Genomic DNA, 23,414 nt, shown 5'->3' on the forward strand with positions numbered 1-23,414 from the left:
TTGTTTACTTACAAGCCCTTAACCAACAGTGCAGCTCAAGAAAGTGTTAAGAAAATATTTTCCAAATAAACTAAAGTAAAAAAATAAATAAAAAGCAATCATATTAAATGACCAATAACAAGGCTATAAACAGGGGGTACCGAGTCAATGTGCGGGGGTACGGGTTAGTCAAGGTAATGTGCCAGGGTACGGGTTAGTCAAGGTAATGTGCGGGGGTACGGGTTAGTCAAGGTAATGTGCGGGGGTTCTAGTTATTTAGTCATTGTTAGCTATTGCTAGCAGTCTTTACCTTTAGCACAGACACCAGCCACTTTAGCCCGGATAGCCCGGATAATATCTGCCAGTCTGCACAGTGCAATTTCAGCCCCTTGCATATTGGACTGCTTTTTTCCCCCCACTACATCACCGGATTCCTGCCGCAAGCTCTGGACCATTACACGGGATCATCGCAGCTAGCTAGCTGCTACCGAGTGGCTATCATGACTAACACCCTTGTCCAGAATCAAGCACCAGTTAGCCTCGAGCTAGGCCCATTCCCCCGGCTAGCAAATTAAGTACATCAACTACAATACCTCTCTTGCCAATTGGCCTAGACCCTTTGTCGACACGGAGCCCCGCCGATCCATCACGACTGGTCTGCTGCCGTATTTCGGCCGATATGCTCTCAACCGACCTCTGCGTCGTTGATGTCGTGAGGACCCAGCTACTAGCCCCAGCCCGCTAACTCTCTAAGTGCCGTGTCTCCCATTCGCCCAGCCTGTTTTGTCCATTGGTGCTAATTGGATCCTATAATCACTCGGCTACACAGCTGATGCCTACTGGACTGTTCCTTAACACGGTACTTCATTTTGTTTATCTGTCGGCCCCAGCCTCGAACTCAGGCCCTGTATGTAGCTAACTGACAATCTCTGCCCATTCATCGCCATTTACCTGTTGTTGTTGTCTTAGCTGTTTACCCGTTGTTGTCTTAGCCCTCCCAATCAACACCTGTGATTGCTTTATGCCTCCCTCTAATGTCAATATGCCTTGTATACTGTTGTTTAAGGTAGCTCTCATTGTTTTGTTTTACTGCGGAGCCCCTAGTCCCTCTCTACATGCCTCGGTTAGCTCCCTTGCCCCACCCCCCACACATGCGGAGATCGCACCTAGCTTAACTAGCGCTTCCAGAGATGCAGCCTCTCTCATCGTCACTCAATGCCTAGGTTTACCTCCACTGTACTTGCACCCTACCATGCCTTTGTCTGTGCATTATGCCCTAAATCTATCCTACCACGCCCAGAAGTCTGCTCTTTTTACTCTCTGTTCCGAACGCACTAGAGAACCAGTTCTTAAAGCCTTTAGCCGTACCCTTATCCTACTCCTCCTCTGTTCCTCTGGTGATGTAGAGATTAACCCAGGCCCTGTGTGTCCCCAAGCGGCTCTCATTTGTTGACTTCTGTAACCGGAAAAGCCTTGGGTTCATGCATGTTAACATCAGAAGCCTCCTCCCTAAGTTTACCTTATTCACTGCTTTAGCATACTCCGCCAACCCTGATGTCCTAGCCGTGTCTGAATTCTGGCTTAGGAAGGCCACCAAAAATGTTGAAATGTCCATCCCAAATTACAACATTTTCCATCAAGATAGAGCTGCTAAAGGGGGCGGAGTAGCAATCTACTGTAGAGATAGCCTGCAGAGTTCTGTCCTACTATCCAAGTCTATGTCCATGTGAATTGATTGCCCCCCATCTATCGTCAGAGGTCGTACTTTTAGGTGACCTAAACTGGGATATGCTTAACACCCCGGCCATCCTACAATCTAAGCTAGATGCCCTCAATCTCACACAAGCTATCAAGAAACCTACCAGGTACATCCCCAAATCCATAAACATGGGCACCCTCATAGATATCATCCTGACCAACTTGCCCTCTAAATACACCTCAGCTGTTTTCAACCAGGATCTCAGCAGAACACCCCTCATCACTGTCAAACGCTCCCTAAAACGCTCCTGCGAGCAGGCCTTTCTAATCGATCTGCCTCTGGTATCCTGGAAGGATACTGACCTCATCCGTCAGTAGAAGGTGCCTGGTTGTTCTTCAAAAGTACCTTCCTCACCTCACCTTCATCACCATACCTACACGTACACTTCAGTCATAAGACGCAGGCCTCCTAACTGTCCCTAGAATTTCTAAGCAAACAGCTGGAGGCAGGGCTTTCTCCTATAGAGCTCCATTTCTATGGAATGGTCTGCCTACCCATGTGAGAGACGCAGACTCAGTCTCAACCTTTAAGTCTTCATCTCTTCAGTAGGTCCTATGATTGAGTGTAGTCTGGCCCAGAAGTGTGAAGGTGAACGGAAAGGCACTGGAGCAACGAACCGCCCTTGCTGTCTCTGCCTGGCCGGTTCCCCTCTCTCCACTGGGATTCTCTGCCTCTAACCCTATTACAGGGGCTGAGTCACTGGCTTACTGGTGCTCTTCCATGCCATCCCTTGGAGGGGTGCGTCACTTGAGTGGGTTGAGTCACTGACGTGATCTTCCTGTCTGGGTTGGCGCCAGTTTCAACTGTTCTGCCTGCGGCTATGGAACCCTGACCTGTTCACCGGACGTGCTACCTGTCCCAGACCTGCTGTTTTCATCTCTCTAGAGACAGCAGGAGCGGTAGAGATACTCAATGATCGGCTATGAAAACCCAACTGACATTTACTCCTGAGGTGCTGACCTGTTGCATTGATTTGATCCTAAATAAGCATGCCCCTCAAAAAAAAATTGAACTAAGAACAGATACAGCCCTTGGTTCACTCCAGACTTGACTGCCCTTGACCAGCACAAAAACATCCTGTTGCGCACTGCACTAGCTTCGAATAGTCCCCGCGACATGCAACTTTTCAGGCAAGTCAGTAACCAATATACACAGTCAGTTAGGAAAGCAAAGGCTAGCTTTTTCAAACAGAAATTTCCATCCTGCAGCACTAATTCCAAAATGTTTTGGGACACTGTAAAGTCCATAGAGAATAAGAGCACCTCCTCTCAGCTGCCCACTGCTCTGAGGCTAGGAAACACTGTCACCACTGATAAATCCACGATAATAGAGAATTTCAACAAGCATTTCTCAACAGTTGGCCATGCTTTCCACCTGGCTACCCCAACCCTGGCCAACAGCTCTGCACCCCCCGCAGCAACTGGCCCAAGTCTTCAAAAGTCTATAAAAGCCAAGTGAACAAACAGATCATTGACTGTCTTTAATCCCACCGTACTTTCTCCGCAATGCAATCCGGTTTCCGAGCTTATCACGGGTGCACCTCAGCCACGCTCAAGGTCCTAAATTATATCATAACCACCATCGATAAAAAACAGTACTGTGTAGCCGTCTTCATCGACCTGGCCAAGGCTTTTGACTCTGTCAATCTCCGTATTCTTAATAGGCAGACTCAACAGCCTTGGTTTCTCAAATGACTGCCTCAACTGGTTCACCAACTACTTCTCAGGTAGAGTTCAGTGTGTCAAATCGGAGGGCCTGTTGTCCGGACCTCTGCCAGTCTCTATGGGGGCGCCACAGGGTTCAATTCTCGGGCCAACTATTTTCTCTGTATGTACAGTGGCGAGAACAAGTATTTGATACACTGCCGGTTTGCAGGTTTTCCTACTTACAAAGCATGTAGAGGTCTGTAATTTTTATCATAGGTACACTTCAACTGTGAGAGACGGAATCTAAAACAAAAATTTGCATTTTATTGCAAGACATAAGTATTTGATACATCAGAAAAGCAGAACTTAATATTTGGTACAGAAACCTTTGTTTTCAATTACAGAGATCATACATTTCCTGTAGTTCTTGACCAGGTTTGCACACACTGCAGCAGGGATTTTGGCCCACTCCTCCATACAGATCTTCTCCAGATCCTCCAGGTTTCGGGACTTTGTGAAAATGAGACAGCCTATAGGGAGGAGGTCAGAGACCTGGCAGTGTGGTGCCAGGACAACAACCTCTCCCTCAATGTGAGCAAGACAACAGAGCTGATCGTGGACTACAGGAAAAGGAGGGTCGAACCGGCCCCCATTAACATCGACGTGCTGTAGTGGCCAAGCTTCCTCCCATCCAGTACCTACAGTATATACTAGGCGGAGTCAGAGGAAGACACAAAAAATTGTCAAAGACTACAGTCACCGAAGTCATAGACTCTCTGCAACCGCACGGCAAGTGGTACCGGAGCACCAAGTCTACAGTGGCAAGAAAAAGTATATGAACCGTTTGGAATGACCTAGGTTTCTGCATAAATTGGTCATCAAATTTGATCTGAATAAAACACACTCACAAAATTTGAGTTTGCTATTCACAAGAAGCATTGCCTGATGAGAATCATGCCTCGAACAAAAGAGATCTCAGAATTGTTGACTTGCATAAAGCTGGAAAGGGATACAAAAGTATCTCTAAAAGCCTTGATGTTCATCAGTCCACGGTAAGACAAATTGTCTTTAAATGGAGAAAGTTCAGCACTGTTGCTACTCTCCCTAGGAGTGGCCGTCCTGCAAAGATGACTGCAAGAGCACAGCGCAGAATGCTTCATGAGGTTAAGAAGAATCCTAGAGTGTCAGCTAAAGACTTACAGAAATCTCTGGAACATGCTAACATCTCTGTTGACGAGTCTACAATACGTAAAACACTAAACAAGAATGGTGTTCATGGGAGGACACCATGGAAGAAGCCCTGCTGTCAAAAAAAACATTGCTGCACTTTTGAAGTTTGCAAAAGTGCACCTGGATGTTCCACAGCGCTACTGGCAAAATATTCTGTGGACAGAAGAAACTTGGAAGGACCACACAACACTATGTGTGGAGAAAAAGAGGCACAGCACACCAACATCAAAACCTCATCCCTACTGTAAAGTATGGTGGAGGGAGCATCAGGGCCAGGACAGCTTGCTATCATTAACTGAAAAATCAATTCCCAAGTTTATCAAGACATTTTGCAGGAGAATGTTAGGCTATCTGTCCGCCATTGAGGCTCAACAGAAGTTGTGTGATGCAGCAGGACAACGATCCAAAACTCAACAACAACAGAAGAAAATACACCTTCTGGAGTGGCCCAGTCAGAATCCTTACCTCAACCAGATTGAGATGCTGTGGCATGACCTCAAGAGAGCAGTTCACACCAGACATCCCATGAATATTGCTGAACTGAAACAGTTTTGTAAAGAGGAATGGTCCAAAATTCCTCTTGACCGTTGTGTAGGTCTGATCCGCAACTGCAGAAAACATTTGGTTGACGTTATTGCTGCCAAAGGAGGGTCAACCAGTTATTCAATCCAAGGGTTCACATACGTTTCCCACCCTGCACTCTGAATGTTTACACAATGTGTTCAATAAAGACATGAAAACATATAATTGTTTGTGTGTTATCAGTTTAAGCAGTGTTTATCTATTGTTGTGACCTAGATGAAGATCAGATCAAATTTTATTACAATTTTATGCAGAAATCCAGGTATTTCCAAAGGGTTCATATACTTTTTCTTGCCACTGTGGGTCCAAAAGGCTCCTTAAACAGCTTCTAGACTGCTGAACAATTAATCAAATGGCCACCCAGACTATTTACATTGCCCCCTGCCCTCCCCACTTTGTTGTTACACTGCTGCTACTTGCTGTTTATTATCTATGCATAGTCACTTTAACCCTACCGACATGTACAAATGACCTCAACTAACCTGTATCCCCGTACCGGTATCCCCTGCACATAGCCTCCTTATTTTTAGCCTCTATTTCTTTACATTAATTGTTGGTTGTAAGGGCTTGTAAGAAGGCATTTCATGGTAAGGTCTACCATCTGTTGTATTCGGCGCATGTGACAAAAAAAAAATGATTTGAAGAATCTGTTTGTAAAGATCTGTGTATCAATTACATTTCCTGCCTGTAGAAGAATCATTATGTCTACACCAGCCCAAACTACCCCACCTTTTAGCTTCCTTTGTTGGATGTTTTTATAATTACGGCAGTTTACAAGGTAATCACTTAATTATTCAACAATTGACACAGACAAAGAATAGTGTGGTAGAAGGTCAGGCATCAGGTTTCTGAAGAGAGCAGCCAGAGCCCTGGCAACTTAGCATATGAAATAGAGAAACCGCTTAAAAGAACACAAACACATGCTAATTCAGTCATGAAATTAAGTAATGATTCTTCGCCAGGAATTCTTGCTTATGAATCATAATATAATCTGACTGATTATGATTATTCTGTTCCGTAGACCTTAACATTCTTAACCGGAGGATTCTAGGCAAATCCCTCTTCCATCGACACTTCAGGGGAAGAAGAGGCGGAGGAGGGAGGGGAGGGGATGAACGAAGGTGTGAATAAAAATACCCCTTCAATATTTAGTCCCAGATATGAATACATACAGACTGAAATGCACACCAGTCCCATTACCGCGAGATAGAAGGGTGGGTATAATGTCTAAACTCACCTGTTGCTGTTTATGAGTTGACTTGACTTCCTGAAGAGAGCTGTGGCCTTTCCTGGCACTCTTCTGTTTCATCCACTGTGAAGAAGGCCCTTTTTCATCTCTATCACACTTTCTTATCGGGGGACAGTTAATTTTAGGATTAATACAGAGGCTGCCTTCCTCTTTTAAAGGATTTGTACTGGAGCAAGAGACTCTTATCTTAGTCATTACAGGGGAAATATTGGATTCAAGCATTTCAGTATCTGCTAAACATTCAACAGTGTCTATCAGAGTTTCACATGGTAACGGATTAAGATAAGAAGCCTCATTATGGCACTGTAGCTGGCTCTCAGCTATACTTCCAGGAGAAATACCATGTGCTTTTTGGTATTCATTGCATGCAGGCAGAGGTGCTTGGCTCTGACTGTGGGCAGAGGGAGAGGAGGAATAGTAGTCCATTAGTTTGGGACTGTGCCTCCTGGGCCTCTTGGTGATGGCCATGCTGTAGCAGAGAGGAGGTCCCAGGTACACTTCCTCAGTGCAGGCCTCGAACAGCATCTCCTCGTCCCGGATGTCTGGGGTAGTCGACAGTAAGGGGGTGGTGCTTTTGCTGTCTAAGCAGACGCTGACCTCTCCACAGTCTGAGTCGTGGGAGGAGAGGGACAGATAGGAGTAAAAGTCTCCCTTGCGGAGGTGAATGGGCCGGTGGGAGTGCTCCAGGACCTTGTCCCTGATCTGGGCTCCAGTCTGTCCAGGTCTCTCTTGGTCTTCCGCCTGGCTCTCTTTGTTCTTCAGAACCACAGAAGCCATGTCAATGATCTCCATCACAAAGTTGTGCACGTTCTCCTGGCTCTTCTGGTCCTTGCGTGGGGGAGGCTGGGGGTGGGGGTGGCTGCAGCAGGGGCGGTCTGATTTGGGGTCTGGGCCCGGGTTGGAGCCGGCCTCTCGTCTGCTCTGCTGGGTGTGGACATCACTGAGGAAGGAGGAGAAGAGGTTCTCCTGGCTGTTGTTCCCAGAGTGTGGTGTTCTCTGCAGGATGTGGTGTTGGTGGGACCCCCGGCAGTCCTCCAGGGGAGAGAGAGAGGGGGAAGAGTGGCTGGAGCTGTGGCAGGGGATCTCCCCTCGGAGCTGGCCCTCTAGAGATGACTCTTTGGCCTGGAGCTGGGACAGCGTCTCACATGAAGACGGCGTGGTGGACGTGATCATACCCCCTCTTTGGTCCCCCCCTTCATTCATCGATGACTCGTTCACATAGAATTCTTTGAAGGACTCCCCTTTCATGGTGAAGAGGCTCCCCTCCTCTCTCAACAGCTCATCGTCCTCATCCTTCCCTTTGATATGAGAGTTGTCCACGTTCCCGTTCTCCATGTCATCTACAAACTGGCTAATGTAGCTCCTTGTGGCGTTCTTCCTGTTGGTGTCCCCCACGTCCCGCCCTTGGAGACACTCCTTTTTCACGATGCTGTTGGTGTGGGACTCAAGCAGCCTCAGCGCCGTGGGGCTCAGAAAGGAGCGGCGCTCGTTGCCTACAGACGGCCTGCTAGTGTTATCTCTGGAAAGGGTGCCACACTGCAGCTCGTCCCCTAGAGGGTCATCCCCTTGGTTCTTGTCTCTGCCGGAGCCGGACTGGGACTGCTGCTGGGAGCGGGAGGGCTTCTGGATCCAGTTGTGGAACTCGTTCTTCATGTACTCCAGGCCCAGGGCGAAGGAGCCCTCCGTGTACTCCTCCTCAGAGGTAACTGAAGAGTCCTCCTCCTCATCCTCCTTGATACCCAGCTCCTCCTCAGTCAGGGTCAGCGTGGAACTGGACAGAAGGTCACTGTCGTCCTCGTCGTCCGTACAGGCCGAGGTGCACGACACGTTGACCACCATGCTGATGCTGGCGTCCGCCTCGTCGTGACCCCTGTGACCTCCATGATGACCTCCCGGCTGGGCCCGGTGGTTGTGCTTCCTGAAGGAGGCATTGGAGTCCAGCAGAGAGCAGCGGTTCCTAAGCACAGCCAGGTCCTCAGAGCCCACTGACGAGTCCTCCGTGCTGCTCAGCTCCGTCAGAGACGCCGCCGAGCTCTCGTTGACTGAGGAGGGGGGACCACCCCGGCCCCCGGAGAGGCGCCCAGCATGCCCGGGCCCCCCAGATCCATATCCGGCCCCCGGGAGGCGCAAGGAGTTGCTGCTCAGCAGGGTGATGTCAGAGATGCTGCGTGTCATTTTCAGGTCGTGTAGCGGGGTCTGGATGTTCTCCAGGCGTTTGAGGAGCTCTAGAGTCCTACGGCTCAGTTCCCCTGTGGGCTCCATGGCTCCGATGCCCAGGCCCAGCTCCCTCAGGCTTCCCTGGCTGCCTCCATCTCCCTCTCCCTCGGCCTTCTCCCAGCTCTTACATGGGGCCAGCCAGCTCTCTAGAGACATGGAGCGCTGCAGAGTGTCTTTGCCGGATGGAAATAGCTCCCCCGCTGCATATAGGGACTCCAGGGACGACCCCTGGGACAGATGGGAAATCTCTCCGTCTCTACGACCCTTCCCTCCTGTCACTCTCCTCTCATCGTGAGTCTCATCTTCCTCGGTGTCAGGGAAGAAGCCACGTCCGTTGATCAGGATCTCAACATTAGGCTCTCTCCTGTGTCTCCTCCAGTTCTCCCCTCCTCCACATCCCTCCTCTCCTCCTCTCCTCGTCTTCCCTGCTTTGGATCTACTTTGGTCTCTGTCTATGTCTCTCAGTGCCGTGACAGCCACACAGTCCCCATACAGAGCAACATTGTTGGCCCGCTCCAGGATCCTGTCAATGTCCTCATCACACACCCTGTCCCTCTCTTCGTCCTTTCCCCCAGGCGAGTCGTCTCCTGTGGGCGGTGTGAGGGAGGTGCTGCCCCTTCTCCTGGGGTCTTCCAGACAGATCTCGGAGTTGGCCGTGGTCTCTGTGTCGCCCTCGCTGACTATCCCGCTCTCGCTCTCTGATCTGCGGGCGGACTCGCCGCGGCCCCCATGCATCCCCCCGCCGAGCAGTCCCCCTAGGAGGTCTGGCAAGGACTCCACAGATGAGAAGGAGGAGTCTTTGCTCAGGCTCTTCAGAAGAGGCTGCTTTCTCCCAGCTTTGGCTGGAGAAGAGGTCTTGTGTACGGAGGGGAATTGAGGCTGTCTGTAGAGCTCTACATTATGCAGGTTGTACACCTGATAGACACTGGGACGCTGAGAAGACAGAGGCATCACTCTGGATGATTCGCTCAAGAATATTCCTCGCTGAGTAACATGCAGGCTCGCCTCGGACTTGTCATAGTCTAAACTGGCCCCGGGGGATCCTGGATCTGAATCACATTCAGCGTTTTGTTTGTCATCAAATTCCTGTGGCTCCATGTGCTCCACGATAGTCATGTCCATTTCATCCCACTCCCAGGAGTCCTCTGCTGGGCTGTGGAGGTCCATGAGACCAGCCTCTACAAGGTTCCCCGGGACCTTCCAAGAGACAGAGAGATAAAAGGGAGAAGCTCAAATTAAATTATTTAAAATGATTGAAATTACAAGGTTCTCTTCTGAAATCAATCCAAAAATGTATCTTGTTTTTTTTTATACTGGATTAATAACTGAAATCAAATGATATCTTCTGAAGAAAATGATCCATACAGTACTTTACATTTTAGGCAGGATTCTAAATCACATAATCAGAGTATTTAAAAAGAAATGCATTCCATAGCACAACTCTCAAACAAAGTGCCATTGTCTTGAAATGTGCTTAGACACAGACATTTTACTAAGGAGGACACAATTATACAAATTGCTTGGCTTCTCGTTAATATAAGAGAGAGGGCCTATTTATATTAGCCATTTTTATCTCATTAATCTAATAAAGTGGTAAATCTAACGCTTGCTATGTGGCACACCCGGTGCAATGAATTTTTATTAGATTTCTGTTTATTCTCTACTTGCTGATAAGGGAAATCCTAATGACTCTAAGCTGGGATTGCTAATGCAGGATAAAACCTTCCGTTGTGAGAACAATCAATCAGTCTAATCAAATCAAAATAATTATTATCTCTGCGCTAGCTGCCTCAGCTAACCTAGACAACAGGACTAAACGTTGCACCAAGCAGCTATCTAACTAACTAACTAACTAACTAATCAGGGGTGAGTTTCCACCACGACCATTGTTCGTCCACCCTCCGCCACTGTTTACCAAAACAGTGGTACAGGGTCCGCTTTGTTGTTGTCTGTACTGTCGATTACCCCTTTAAGATGATCTTAGTGCTCAGAAGATATCTGAACTAAAGCCGTCACCGGTAGCATTAATAACACACATATAGTATTGAACTAAATGGTCACCAGGAGCACACAAGGAACACACAAGGAACACAGGCTAGGCAGTCTCATTGGGCACTTTATGAGCAACTAATAAGACAAGAATCCCCTTACTGACAGGAGAATAATTGCCTTTAAACATGATATTTTTCACACACCTCCGCGCCACATGGAATGGTAACAGAGGAGGGCTCTCAAAATACCCAAGTTAAAAAACATTCTCATTTTCACAAACGCTAGAAAAGGCGGGCCCTGCTAGCCCTGCAATGTCTCAGAGTGTGGGGCCGGTGTCTACAGAAGGGACAGTCGGGGCCACAGCCGTTTTATCATTGAGCACAGTATTTCATTTAGAAACAAAACCCAGCGAATATGTGTTATGTTTCTCCCCTATTCTGAACACATCCTCCCGGTGAAATTGCACTTCAGCCTGCAAGGTCAGATTTCTAGTTGCTTTTGCTATTTGTCTTCTCTTCCTGTTGCACTGGAGTGGTTATAACAGAGTGGACAACCAACCAACCCAAAAACCCTGCCTGCATTGGGATTTTGTACAGGAGCTGAGGATGAAGCTGCCATCACAGCAGGGATGGGGTCAGGTAGTGAGTCATAACGTTACATTTCGGTTTCTATGGGGATTTTCTTTGGGGATAGTTTTCGAAGGGCATTTTTCACACTTTAATTCATGTACTTCAATTCACCTCCCGAATTGACTGGATTAACCCCTACCCCGGTCCACAGTAGCACGTTGCTGTCCTCCAGGAATGCGGACGAGAGGACAGAGAGAGAGACTATGGACTATGTGTGAAGATGTCCATCTAATCTACATGAGAATAGAAGAGGTGTTGGTTGTGGCGGCCATTCTACTGAGTTACAGATTTAACGGCGATTCCATCTGTTCTCCACATTACATAAACAGACTGATGGAAACACCGGTACCTTACAGAGCAACTACTCATGTACTACTCTAACCACTTTTTAACAAGCCTCTATTTGCAACATTTGGAGCTGAGCCTTGTGCCATTACGCATTCATGAGCAAAATGGGGATTGTGTATAGAATAGTCTCACACTGCCAGATATCACACTGTAGAAATGTAGAACGGCTGGGGTTGAGCCTATGTACTGTATAGAATGTCATCAATGGCTATAGAGTCGCATTGTGAAGGCATGCCTTGAGATCATACAGGTAACTACCAAAATAAAGGAAACACAAGTAAATGAGGGAAGTATATAGAAAGGAGGTGCTTCCACGCAGGTGTGAACCACAGCTGTGAGTTAATTAAGAAATGAACATCCCATCATGCTTAGCGTCATGTATAAAAATGCCCAGTTGCCCATTCTTTTGGCTACCATGACTAGAAGAAGAGATCTCAGTGTCTTTGAAAAAGGGGTCTCATAGGAGCATAGCGGGTTTTAAAAGGGTGTGTGTGTGTGTGTGTGTGTGTTTCTCAGTCACCAGATCTCAACTCAATTGAACACTTATGGAAGATTCTGGAGCAGTGCCTGAGATGGCATTTTCCATCACCATCAACAAAATACCAAATGATGGAATATCTCGTGGAAGAATGGTGCACTTAACACATTAACGTCAGTCAATGATTCTTTGGCAACACCACCTGCTGATGGAGTGGGTTCAATGCTGGGTTCAGTCAGATGGGAAGGGACCATCTCCAACCAGCCACCCTTCCCCCTCCTTTCATATATCCAAGGCTGCGTACCAAAAGTAAGCAATTCACGGTAAGTTCTACACTTGTTGTATTCGGCGCGTGTGACGAATAAAGTTTGATTTGACTTGAAATGGCACCCTATTCCTTTGGGCCCTGGTCAAAAGTAGCTCACTATAGGAAAAGGGTGCCATTTGGTACGTATCCCGTATATCCAAATGTACCACAGCCACTTTCCCTGCCGTATACATCACTAGTATTACTCCATTATAGTTACAGTGCACTACATTATTACCAGGCACTGCATTATCTTCTTTTTCTCTGGCCTAAATAACTTACTCCTGGACAGTTCACTTTGAGAGGAATAATACAACTCATTAATAGATCATTCTAGAGTTGGGGCTTCTTTAGAGGGTATAAACGGAACTTTTATGACTGAAACGGAATGTATAGCTAGCGGCTAGTATATAAATGTACATTTTAGTAATTTAGCAAACACTCTTATCCAGAGCAACTTACAGGAGCAATTTGAGTTAAGTGCTTTGCTCAAGGGCACATCGACAGATTTTTCACCTAGTCAGCTCGGGGATTCGAACCAGCGAACATTCGGTTACTGGCCCAACGCTCTTAACAGCTAGGTTACCTGCCGCCCTGTGTACAAAGTATATCCACGTGACCAGCTGTATCTAAGTGGTCAATTCTGCAATTAAGTGAGAAAAGCAGCAGACACCCAAGGTCCCTTGAGGACTGGATTCACCCATCCCTGTACTGGGTATCTTTACAGTCAGACTTGCATGAACCGAGTTGTGCCACCCAGGCTGGGCTGAGGTCTCATCTGCTCTGAGAGGTACCTTATATATCGTATAAACTGTATACTGCTTATACCGATATTGAGTTCCCCTACTGTGTCAGGTCAGTATCTTAACAGTATTTGAACCAAGTGGTGCCATGCAAGGCATGTCTGAGGTCTCACCTGATCTGTCCCCAGGGACCTCCGGAGGCGTGTCTGCCACTGCAGCACCTGCATGACGATGGCCTCCCAGCGACGCTCCAGGTTGACGGTGAGCAGCTGAAGCTGCAGGGCCTGTTGGTCTGAGTCTGAAACACTCTGCTGCTCCTGCAGCCGCTGGCACAACCTCAGTACAGAGGACACGCCCTTACGCCTTCCACGTACCTCCAGACACAGAGACTAGAGAGGGGGGGGGGGCAGAGAGAGGGGCGTGGAGGAGAGGGAGAGGGAGGGGGAGATGGAGGGGTGAGGGAGAGGGAGAGGGAGAGAGAGAGGAGGAGAGGGAGAGAGAGGAGGAGAGGGAGAGAGAGAGGAGGAGAGAGAGGAGGAGTGGGAGAGAGAGGAGGAGAGGGATGAGGAGGAGAGTGAGAGAGCGAGGCGGAGAGGGAGAGAGGGAGCGAGAGAGAAAAAGAGAGTCAACATAAAACTGTAAAAAGTTTGGAATACTCCTTTAGAGCACATTTCATAGTGTACAGTAGGTTTTAAGAGGCCTAGTTACAGTAGCCTTTGTAACCATATTAATTGGCACCATGGTGGGGAGTGGGGGACTCAGGAGAAGAAGTCATGAATACCAGCATGTGTGTACGAGTCTTTATAGTTCAAAGAGTTAGACGAAGCTGTCAAACCATTAACAGCCAAAAACCTGCTAATGAACTTAATTGAATATGGCTATGGTATATTTTTCCTCTCTCTGTAAAGCCTACAAATGTGTGATTTTAAAATTAGCATTTTATTATTCTCTTTAAAGCCGTGCTTCTTTTCCCTACTGCTCCTACTACTGCTGCTGTTTTGCTTAAATGTGGCTTAATGCAACCCAGACCCCGCAGTGTCTCAAATGGTACCCTATTCCCTATATAGTGCACTGCTTTTGACCAGAACCCCTGGTCAAAAGTAGTGCACTGTTTAGGGAATAGGGCACCATTTGAGACACAGTCCCAGCCTCTCCTTTTCCCTCCACAGCCACACTTCAGGGGCGACCTGGGACTACCCTCACTACGCCCCGGACTACCCCCCTACGCCACTGATGAGGTCTCCACAACAATATGCCCTGTCAGGATTGCATGTAAATCAGGCTCCTACCCCCTTTTATGTCTGCCATAAAGAGGAGAAAGATTCAACATTAAAAGGGCAAAGCCCCCACTGTAGGCTGCTTTAACTTCAATACGCTAGCTGCTGCAGTGTGTGGTGGTATGATGTCCCATGTAATGGAACCGCAACAACCACAACACATACTAACACCTTCTTAAACAGTGAAACACCAATGTGTGTGTGGCCAAGACCCCCTTTTTAAATATGCAGCGATGGCATAGTGACTAGAGAACCAATGCTCCTTCCTGTCTGTGTGCAAAAGGACAAAAACATTGGAAGAACAATTTATGTAAATCCTGCTTGCTCTGAAAAGCATTCCCTTACATTTTCTTTACATTTTCCAATAAATATTAAACACTATTACATTTAAATTGGATTTTTCTCAGCAGTTTCCACCCCGTTTTAGCATATATTTACAGCCCTCCCTGGTCTTTTTAAACAGGTAATGTGATTGCAAAATGCAATGGCTGTGTTCTGAGAGGAAGGGGGAAGGTTGTTGTCAGTGATAAAGTTACCCTGTACAATAGCCATGGGTTTAGAGAGTCAGTAGCCCCTCGACAACTGACAGATTACTAAAAAACACACACATGAACTCCATCCCAGATGCCACCCTATTCCCTATACAGTGCTCTACTCTTGACCAGGGCGCATGTTGCCATTTGAGAGACACACTCAGACACACTACAGCCTCATTGCAATGGGAACCAGTAGATCCTGAAGTTGCTTGTTTCTCTCTCAGACTGGTTCTTATGTACCTACAGGTAAGTCAAGGCAAGCGAATAATACATCTCATATTCATATCCGCTACAGTACGACTCCACACGATTAGATTAGAAAGCTACAACTATGGCCCATAGCATCGTGCTAAATGGGCACTGGAAGATCAAGCTTTTTACATTTCCAAACACCCTCCTCACAACTCCTTCGGCCTCATTCTTTCTGCATTGCTGCATTTCATAAACTGATTTCCCCTCCTGATTGAGTCCTTATTGACATAGAGGCTAGGGGTATCTGCCAATATTTGCTAAAAAGCTTTTCCAAATGCATGGAGCATTCCCCCTGTATGCAGAGAGAGAACCATACAATGAGTCAGTTTCAAGCCGAGATTTGGGAAGGGCTACCAGTCAGTGCTGCTAAAAAACTGGCCTCTCTCCAAGACGCTCTATTGTCCTTATCCAGATATCACAAAGCCCAACCAAAAAAACACAACAAAAAACAAAACGGCCATCTCTCAAATGAACTGGTCTGTCAAGACCACCTATCAGATGTTTTTTAATAAAGGAATCTTAAGATCAGCTGTCTGGTAATATGCGGCCCCGGTCGAGCTGGAAACACAATCTAGAGGCTGTTAGAGATGACTATTAGAGATGGCTATTCAGAGCTCATCACATGCTCCTCAGGAGTCAGGACTCTATCACAGGGCATGATCCATCTTGTGTACTGTATTAATCTGTAGTAGGTTGCAGACCCAGTCCTATTAGAGCAGGTACAGTAATCACAGCACAGGCAAATGGAGACCTCCCAAGTACGCATATCTGTCTCTCAATGCATCCTCTTTACATAAAAGCAGGTCTACAGTAGAGGTGTAGGATCTTAATTTGATCATTCAACATGGGATGGTTGCTTAAACAGAGATTAAGCCTAGTCCTGGACTAAAAAGCTCTTTCAGTTGAGAATCTCCATTGAGAATGCTGTTTAGTCCTGGACTAGGTTTAATCTGGAACTGGGAAACCTGCCCTAAATGAGTTTTAAAAACGGTGGTATAGTCCATTCTGAAAACTTGTGAGAACTTGACTATCTGTGATATTAAAACCATACTGTCTAGAGGTCGACCGATTAATCGGAATGGCCGGTATTTTTGGACACCGATTTGGACGATTTATATATATTTTTTTTTACACCTTTATTTAATCTTTATTTAACTAGGCAAGTCAGTTAAGAACACATTCTTATTTTCAATGATGGCCTAGGAACGGTGGGTTAACTGCCTCGTTCAGAGGCAGAATAACATATTTTCACCTTGTCAGCTCGGGGGATTCAATCTTGCAACCTTTCAGTTAACTAGTCCAACGCTCTAACCACCTGTCTCTTATTGCACTCCACGAGGAGACTGCCTGTTACGCGAATGCAGTAAGCCAAGGTAAGTTGCTAGCTAGCATTAAACTTATCTTATAAAAAACAATCAATCAATCAATCATAATCACTAGTTAACTACACATGGTTGATGATATTACTAGTTTATCTAGCGTGTCCTGCGTTGCATATAATCGATGCGGTGCGTATCGTTGCTCCAATGTGTACCTAACCATAAACATCAATGCCTTTCTTAAAATCAATACACAGAAGTATATATTTTTAAACCTGCATATTTAGCTAAAAGAAATCCAGGTTAGCAGACAATATTAACCAGGTGAAATTGTGTCACTTCTCTTGCATTCATTGCACGCAGAGTCAGTGTATATGCAACAGTTTGGGCCGCCTGATTTGCCAGAATTTAACGTAATTATGACATAACATTGAAGGTTGTGCAATGTAACAAGAATATTTAGACTAATGCATGCCAACCCATTAGATAAAATACGAAACGGTTCTGTATTTCACTGAAAGAATAAGCGTCTTGTTTTCAAGATGATAGTTTCCGGATTCAACCCAATTAATGACCTAAGGCTCGTATTTCTGTGTGTTATTATGTTATAACTAAGTCTATGATTTGATAGAGCAGTCTGACTGAGCGGTGGTAGGCAGCAGCAGGCTCGTAAGCATTCATTCAAACAGCACTTTAGTGCATTTTGCCAGCAGCTCTTTGTTGTGCGTCAAGCATTGCGCTGTTTATGACTTCAAACCTATCAACTCCCGAGATTAGGCTGGTGTAACCGATGTGAAATGGCTAGCTTGTTAGCGGGGTGCGCGCTAATAGCGTTTCAAACGTCACTCACTCTGAGACTTGGAGTGGTTGTTCCCCTTACTCTGCATGGGTAACGCTGCTTCGAGGGTGGCTGTTGTCGTTGTGTTCCTGGTTCGAGCTCAGGGAGGAGCGAGGAGAGGGAGGAGAGGGACGGAAGCTATACACTGGCAATACTAAAGTGCCCATAAGAACATCCAATAGTCAAAGGTATATGAAATACAAATGGTAGAGAGAGAAATAGTCCTATAATTCCTTAAATAACCTCAACCTAAAACTTCTTACCTGATAATATTGAAGATTCATGCTAAAAGGAACCACCAGCTTTCATATGTTCTCATGTTCTGAGCAAGGAACTTAAACATTAGCTTTCTTACATAGCACATATTGCACTTTTACTTTCTTCTCCAACACTTTGTTTTTGCATTATTTATTTGAGGATAAATTGATTTTATTGATGTATTATATCAAGTTAAAATAAGTGTTCATTCAGTATTGTTGTAATTGTCATTATTACAAATAAAAAAAAATAATTGTCTGATTAATCGGTATCGTTTTTTTTGGTCTTCCAATAATCGGTATCGGTATCGGCGTTGAAAAAAAATCATAATCGGTCGACCTCTAATAGTGTCTATGCAACAACTAACAGGAATCAAGGTAAGACCCAAGTGCAGACTGTGTGAAGTTAACAATGTTATTGTAACCACTGGGGCAGGCAAACGACAGGTCAAGACAGGCAGGGGTCCATAATCCAGAGTAGAGGCCAAGGTACAGGACAGCAGACAGGCTCAGGGACAGGCTCAGGGACAGGGACAGGGACAGGCAAAGTGGTCAGGCGGGCGGGTACAGGGGTGGGGACCAAGAGCAGAGACAAAACGCTGGTTGACTTGAACAAACAAGACAAACTGGCACAGACAGACAGAAAACACAGGTATAAATACCCAGGGGATAAGTGGGGAAGATGGGCGACACCTGGAGGGGGTGGAGACAAGCACAAGGACAGGTGCAACAGATCAGGGAGTGACAACTACAGGTGTATGATCTTAATTTGATCACTTTTGTTGCGGAGAATTTTCCTGCATGGCAGGAAATGCAGATGAGCTTCATGATGAACATAAATTCACTGAAAACCCACACTAATACACAGTTGTATTAACAGTATTGCATATTTCATGTAGGATCATTTTGGCCAGCTAGTAGCCTAACCACAGATCAAGCAACATTATGGACTAAACGTTCAAATCCTGTTGCTGCAGGATTATCTTGCTGCGAATTAAGATCCTACAACTGTACCTTCAAGAGCAAGATTTTGGTTACATTTCCCCTAATAAAATCCACAATAATTTTCAGAGAAAGTACTACTCCATGATATGACATTATAAAAAAATAAAAAGAGACCTCAAAATAACACCATTCTACAGCCAGTGGTTCAATAAGACTCAGGAAGAAATTGTGGTCAGAGTGTATGTCGCAAAATGTTGTTTGCTGTTCTCTAAAAGAACATATCGACAGCTCTCCTTCTATCCTTTATATCCTCAGTCTGTCCATTTTCAATACATGTGGACAAGATGGCGATGACAAGGACAAACGAGACGCCCTCCAGTTGAAAGGAACAGAAACAGGGATTTAACTCTGACAGTGACCCAGTGGATATTCAATCAATTACCATTAATTAGAAATCTCTGATTAATTCTATTTGTTGATTAAGTCAATTAAAACCACAAGCACTTGTTATCTCAAATGAGTGTAATGAATTCTTGTTCCCACACACATATTCCCATAGTTTAGACTCACTGCCTCCAGCTCAATCCTTTCTGTCACTTACTGCCAGTCTCTCTCTCTCTCTCTCTCTCTCTCTCTCTCTCTCTCTCTCTCTCTCTCTCTCTCTCTCTCTCTCTCTCTCTCTCTCTCTCTCTCTCTCTCTCTCTCTCTCTCTCTCTCTCTCTCTCTCTCTCTCTCTCTCTCTCTCTCTCTCTCTCTCTCTCTCTCTCTCTCTCTCTCTCTCTCTCTCTCTCTCTCTCTCTCTCTCTCATATACAACACTAGGAAGACACCTGAGTGTCTGACAGGGAATTAGCTTGGGTAATAGACTGATTGACAAATAGTTAGGGGGTTGTATAACGAGATACATCTAAGCCAACAGGAACCTGTGTACCCTCAGGCCTGGAGGGAAGCTAAAGTCATTCCGCTGCCCAAGAATAGCAAATCACCCTTTACTGGCTCAAACAGCCCACCAATCAGCCTGCTACCAGCCCTTAGTAAACTTTTGAAAAAAATGGTGTTGGACCAGATACAATGCTATTTCACAGTAGACAAATTACAACAGACTTTCAGCACGCTTATAGGGTAGGTGCGGGGACGGGTACTCTACACGTACGGCAAATGACTGCTACTGAAAAAAAAACAGATGTGTTATGGCTTTACATCCTCTGCTATATCATGTATCAAAAGTTACCTGTCTAACAGAACACAGAGGGTGTTCTTTAATGGAAGCCTCTCCAACATAACCAAGGTGTAGTTGGGCATTCCCCAGGGCAGCTGGCTAAACCTCAACTCAATCCTGCAATGAATCTTGCAATGTGGAAATTGAGGAAAATTGAGGAGACTAAACTGTTTGGCGTAAATGTCATGGTCAAAACATATTGACACAACGGTAGCTAAGATGGGGAGAGGTCTGTTTGTAATAAAAAGCTGCTCTGCTTTCTTCACATCACTATCAACAAAACAAGTCATACAGGCCCTAGTTTTATCACACCTGGACTACTGCCCAGTCATATGGTCAAGTGCCACAAAGAGGGACATAGGCAAATTACAGTTGGTCCAGAACAGAACTACACGGCTGGCCCTTAAATGTACATGGAGAGCTAACATCAATAAGATGCATGTCACTCTCTCCTGGATCAAAGTAGAGGAGAGATTGACTGCATCAGTGCTTGTCTTTGTGAGAGGTATTGACATGCTGAAAGCACTGAGCTGTCTGTTCAAACGACTAGCACACAGCTCAGACACCCATGCAAAACCCACAAGACATGCCACCGGGGGTCTCCTCAGAGTTCCCATGTCCAGAACATAACTTTGGACAACGCATGTTATTACACAAAGCCTTGGCTACATGGAACTCTATTCCACATCAAGTAACTCAAGAAAGCAATAAAATCAAGATAAAAAACAGACTACACCTTATGGAACAACGCAGACTGTGAAGAGACACACGCTAACACACACACACTTTCTACAAACACATACTGTACATTGTAATGTTGTAATATTGTTACATTGTGGTATTATACATTTTATATTGTTAATATGTAGTGGTAGATTAGTGGTGTAATAATGTGTTGTATTATCTACTGTTTATAGAAATGTTTTTGTGATGTAACTGCCTTAATCCCAGGAAGAGTATCTGCTGCATCATGGGGATCCGTAATAAATACAAAAATTACAAGTGTTTTAAAATCCTAACTAACTGCCCCCCTGTTGATTCCAATCTAAATGTTCAGACATACATTGTTGGCTAAAAGCTACAATAATACATAATTGGAATGTTCATTGTATTTATAAGTGTGGAAGTTTGGACAAATGGCGCCTGAAGAAATGGCAGCAGTTGTACGGGCACCTAACCAATTGTGCTATTATGTGGGGTTTTTTCACGTTATTTGTAAGTTATGTTGTACATAATGTTTCTGCCATCGTAATTTATGGCAAAAAAAAGAGCTTCTGGATATCAGGACAGCGATCACTCACCTTGGATTAGACAAAAAAAAATTCTTACACAAGCAGGACGCACAGGATGTACTTCAGACACCCGACAAGGCCAATATCCCTGTCATTGGCAGGAGAAAGAGATGCAGGTACAGAGGACACAGGGCGGGGTGCCTTGTAAGGATCCACCAACGGCGAATGGGAAATAGGCCTTTACCATTAATGTTACTTGCCAACGTACAATCATTGGACAACAAATTAGACAAGGTACGATCACGAATATCCTACCAGTGGGACATCAAAAACTGTAATATCTTATGTTTCACCGAATCGTGCCTGTGGTCAGATGACGCAGATGCTTAAGCTACAGGACTGTTTTGCTAGCACAGACTGGATAATGTTCCGGGATTCCTCCGATGGCAATGAGGAGTACACCACATCAATCACTGGCTTCATCAATAAGTGCATCGATGAAGTTGTCCCCACAGTGACTGTAAGTACATACCCCAACCAGAAACCATGGACTACAGGCAACATCCGCACTGAGCTAAAGGGTAGAGCTGCCGCCTTCAAGGAGCGGGACTCTAACCCAGACGCTTATAAGAAATCCCGCTATGCCCTCAGACGAACCATTAAACAGGCAAAGCGTCAATACAGGACTAAGATCGAATCGTACTACACCGGCTCTGACGCTCTTCGGATGTGGCAGGGCCTGCAAAATATTACAGACTACAAAGGGAAGCACAGCCGCGAGCTAAATCACTTCTATGATTGCTTCGAGGCAAGCAACACTGAGGCATGCATGAGAACATCAGCTGTTCCGGACGACTGTGTGATCACGCTCTCCGTAGCCAACATGAGTAAGACATTTAAACAGGTCAACATTCACTAGGCCGCTGAGCCAGATTACCAGGACGGGTGCTCTGGGCATGTGCTGACCAACTGGCAGGTGTCTTTACTGACATTTTCAACATGTCCCTGATTGAGTCTGTAATACCAACATGTTTTAAGCAGACCACCATAGTCAATGTGCCCATGAACACTAAGGTAACCTGCCTAAATGACTACAGACCTGTAGCACTCACGTCTGTAGCCATGAAGTGCTTTGAAAGGCTGGTCATGGCTCACATCAACACCATTATCCCAGAAACCCTGGACCCACTCCAATATGCATACTGCTCAAACAGATCCACAGATGATGCCATCTCTATTGCACCCCACACTTCCCTTTCCCACCTGGACAAAAGGAACACCTACGTGAGAATGCTATTCATTGACTACAGCTCAGCGTTCAACACCATAGTGCCTTCAAAGCTCATCACTAAGCTAAGGATCCTGGGACTAAACACCTCCCTCTGCAACTGGATCCTGGACTTCCTGACGGGCCGCTCCCAGGTGGTAAGGGTAGGTAACAACACATCTGCCACGCTGATCCCCAACACTGGAGCCCCTCAGGGGTGCGTGCTCAGTCCCCTCCTGTACTCCCTGTTCACCCACAACTGCATGGCAAGGCACGACTCCAACACCATCATTAAGTTTGCAGACAACACAGTGGAAGGCCGGATCACTGACAACGACGAGACAGCCTATAGGGAGGAGGTCAGAAACCTGGCTGGGTGGTGCCATCCCTCAACGTAAACAAGACAAAGGAAAGGATTGTGGACTACAGGAAAAGGAGGACCGAGCATGCCCCCATTCTCATCGAAGGGGCTGTAGTGGAGCAGGTTGAGAGCTTCAAGTTCCTTGGTGTCCACATCCCCAACAAACTAGAATGGTCCAAACACACCAAGACAGTCGTGAAGAGTGCATGACAAATCCTATTCCCCCAAAGGAAACGAAAAAGATTTGGCATGGGTCCTCAGATCCTCAAAAATTTCTACAGCTGCAACATCGAGAGCATCCTGCCTGACTGGTTGCATCACTGTCTGGTATGGCAACTGCTCAGCTTCCGACCGCAAGGCACTACAGAGGGTAGTGCGTACGGCCCAGTACATCACTGGAGCTAAGCTGCCTGCCATCCAGAACCTCTATACCAGGCGGTGTCAGAGAAAGGCCCTAAAAATGGTCAAAGACTCCAGCCACGCCAGTCATAGACTGTTCTCTCTGCTACCGCATGGCAAGCGGTACCGGAGCACCAAGTCTAGGACCAAAAGGCTGAATAGCTAATCAAATGGCTGCCCGGACTATGCATTGTGTCACTTTAAATAATGCTACACGTACATATTACCTCAAATAGCCCGACTAACCGGTGCACCCACACATTGACTCTGTACTGGTACCATCTGTATATAGCCTCGCTACTGTTATTTTTTACTGTTTTTTAAATTGCTTTACTTATCTATTGTTTACCTAAT

The 23,414-nt window shown here is 46.0% G+C and overlaps 1 protein-coding gene across 2 annotated transcripts in view; it reads right to left on the reverse strand.

The window, feature by feature from the left end:
* Window positions 1-23,414, reverse strand: part of LOC139375052 (A kinase (PRKA) anchor protein 6) — a 181,932-nt gene that overhangs the window by 4,343 nt on the left and 154,175 nt on the right. For both annotated transcript variants that reach the window (XM_071116434.1, XM_071116435.1), the window contains 2 exons: window positions 13,333-13,548; window positions 6,434-9,859 (listed from right to left, as the gene is read on the reverse strand). In XM_071116434.1, coding sequence (XP_070972535.1) covers window positions 6,434-9,859; window positions 13,333-13,548 — 3,642 coding nt within the window. The remainder of the gene's footprint in view (window positions 1-6,433; window positions 9,860-13,332; window positions 13,549-23,414) is intronic.

The sequence above is a fragment of the Oncorhynchus clarkii genome, chromosome 19 (assembly GCF_045791955.1).
Source record: "Oncorhynchus clarkii lewisi isolate Uvic-CL-2024 chromosome 19, UVic_Ocla_1.0, whole genome shotgun sequence".
NCBI classification, from domain to species: Eukaryota; Metazoa; Chordata; class Actinopteri; order Salmoniformes; family Salmonidae; genus Oncorhynchus; species Oncorhynchus clarkii.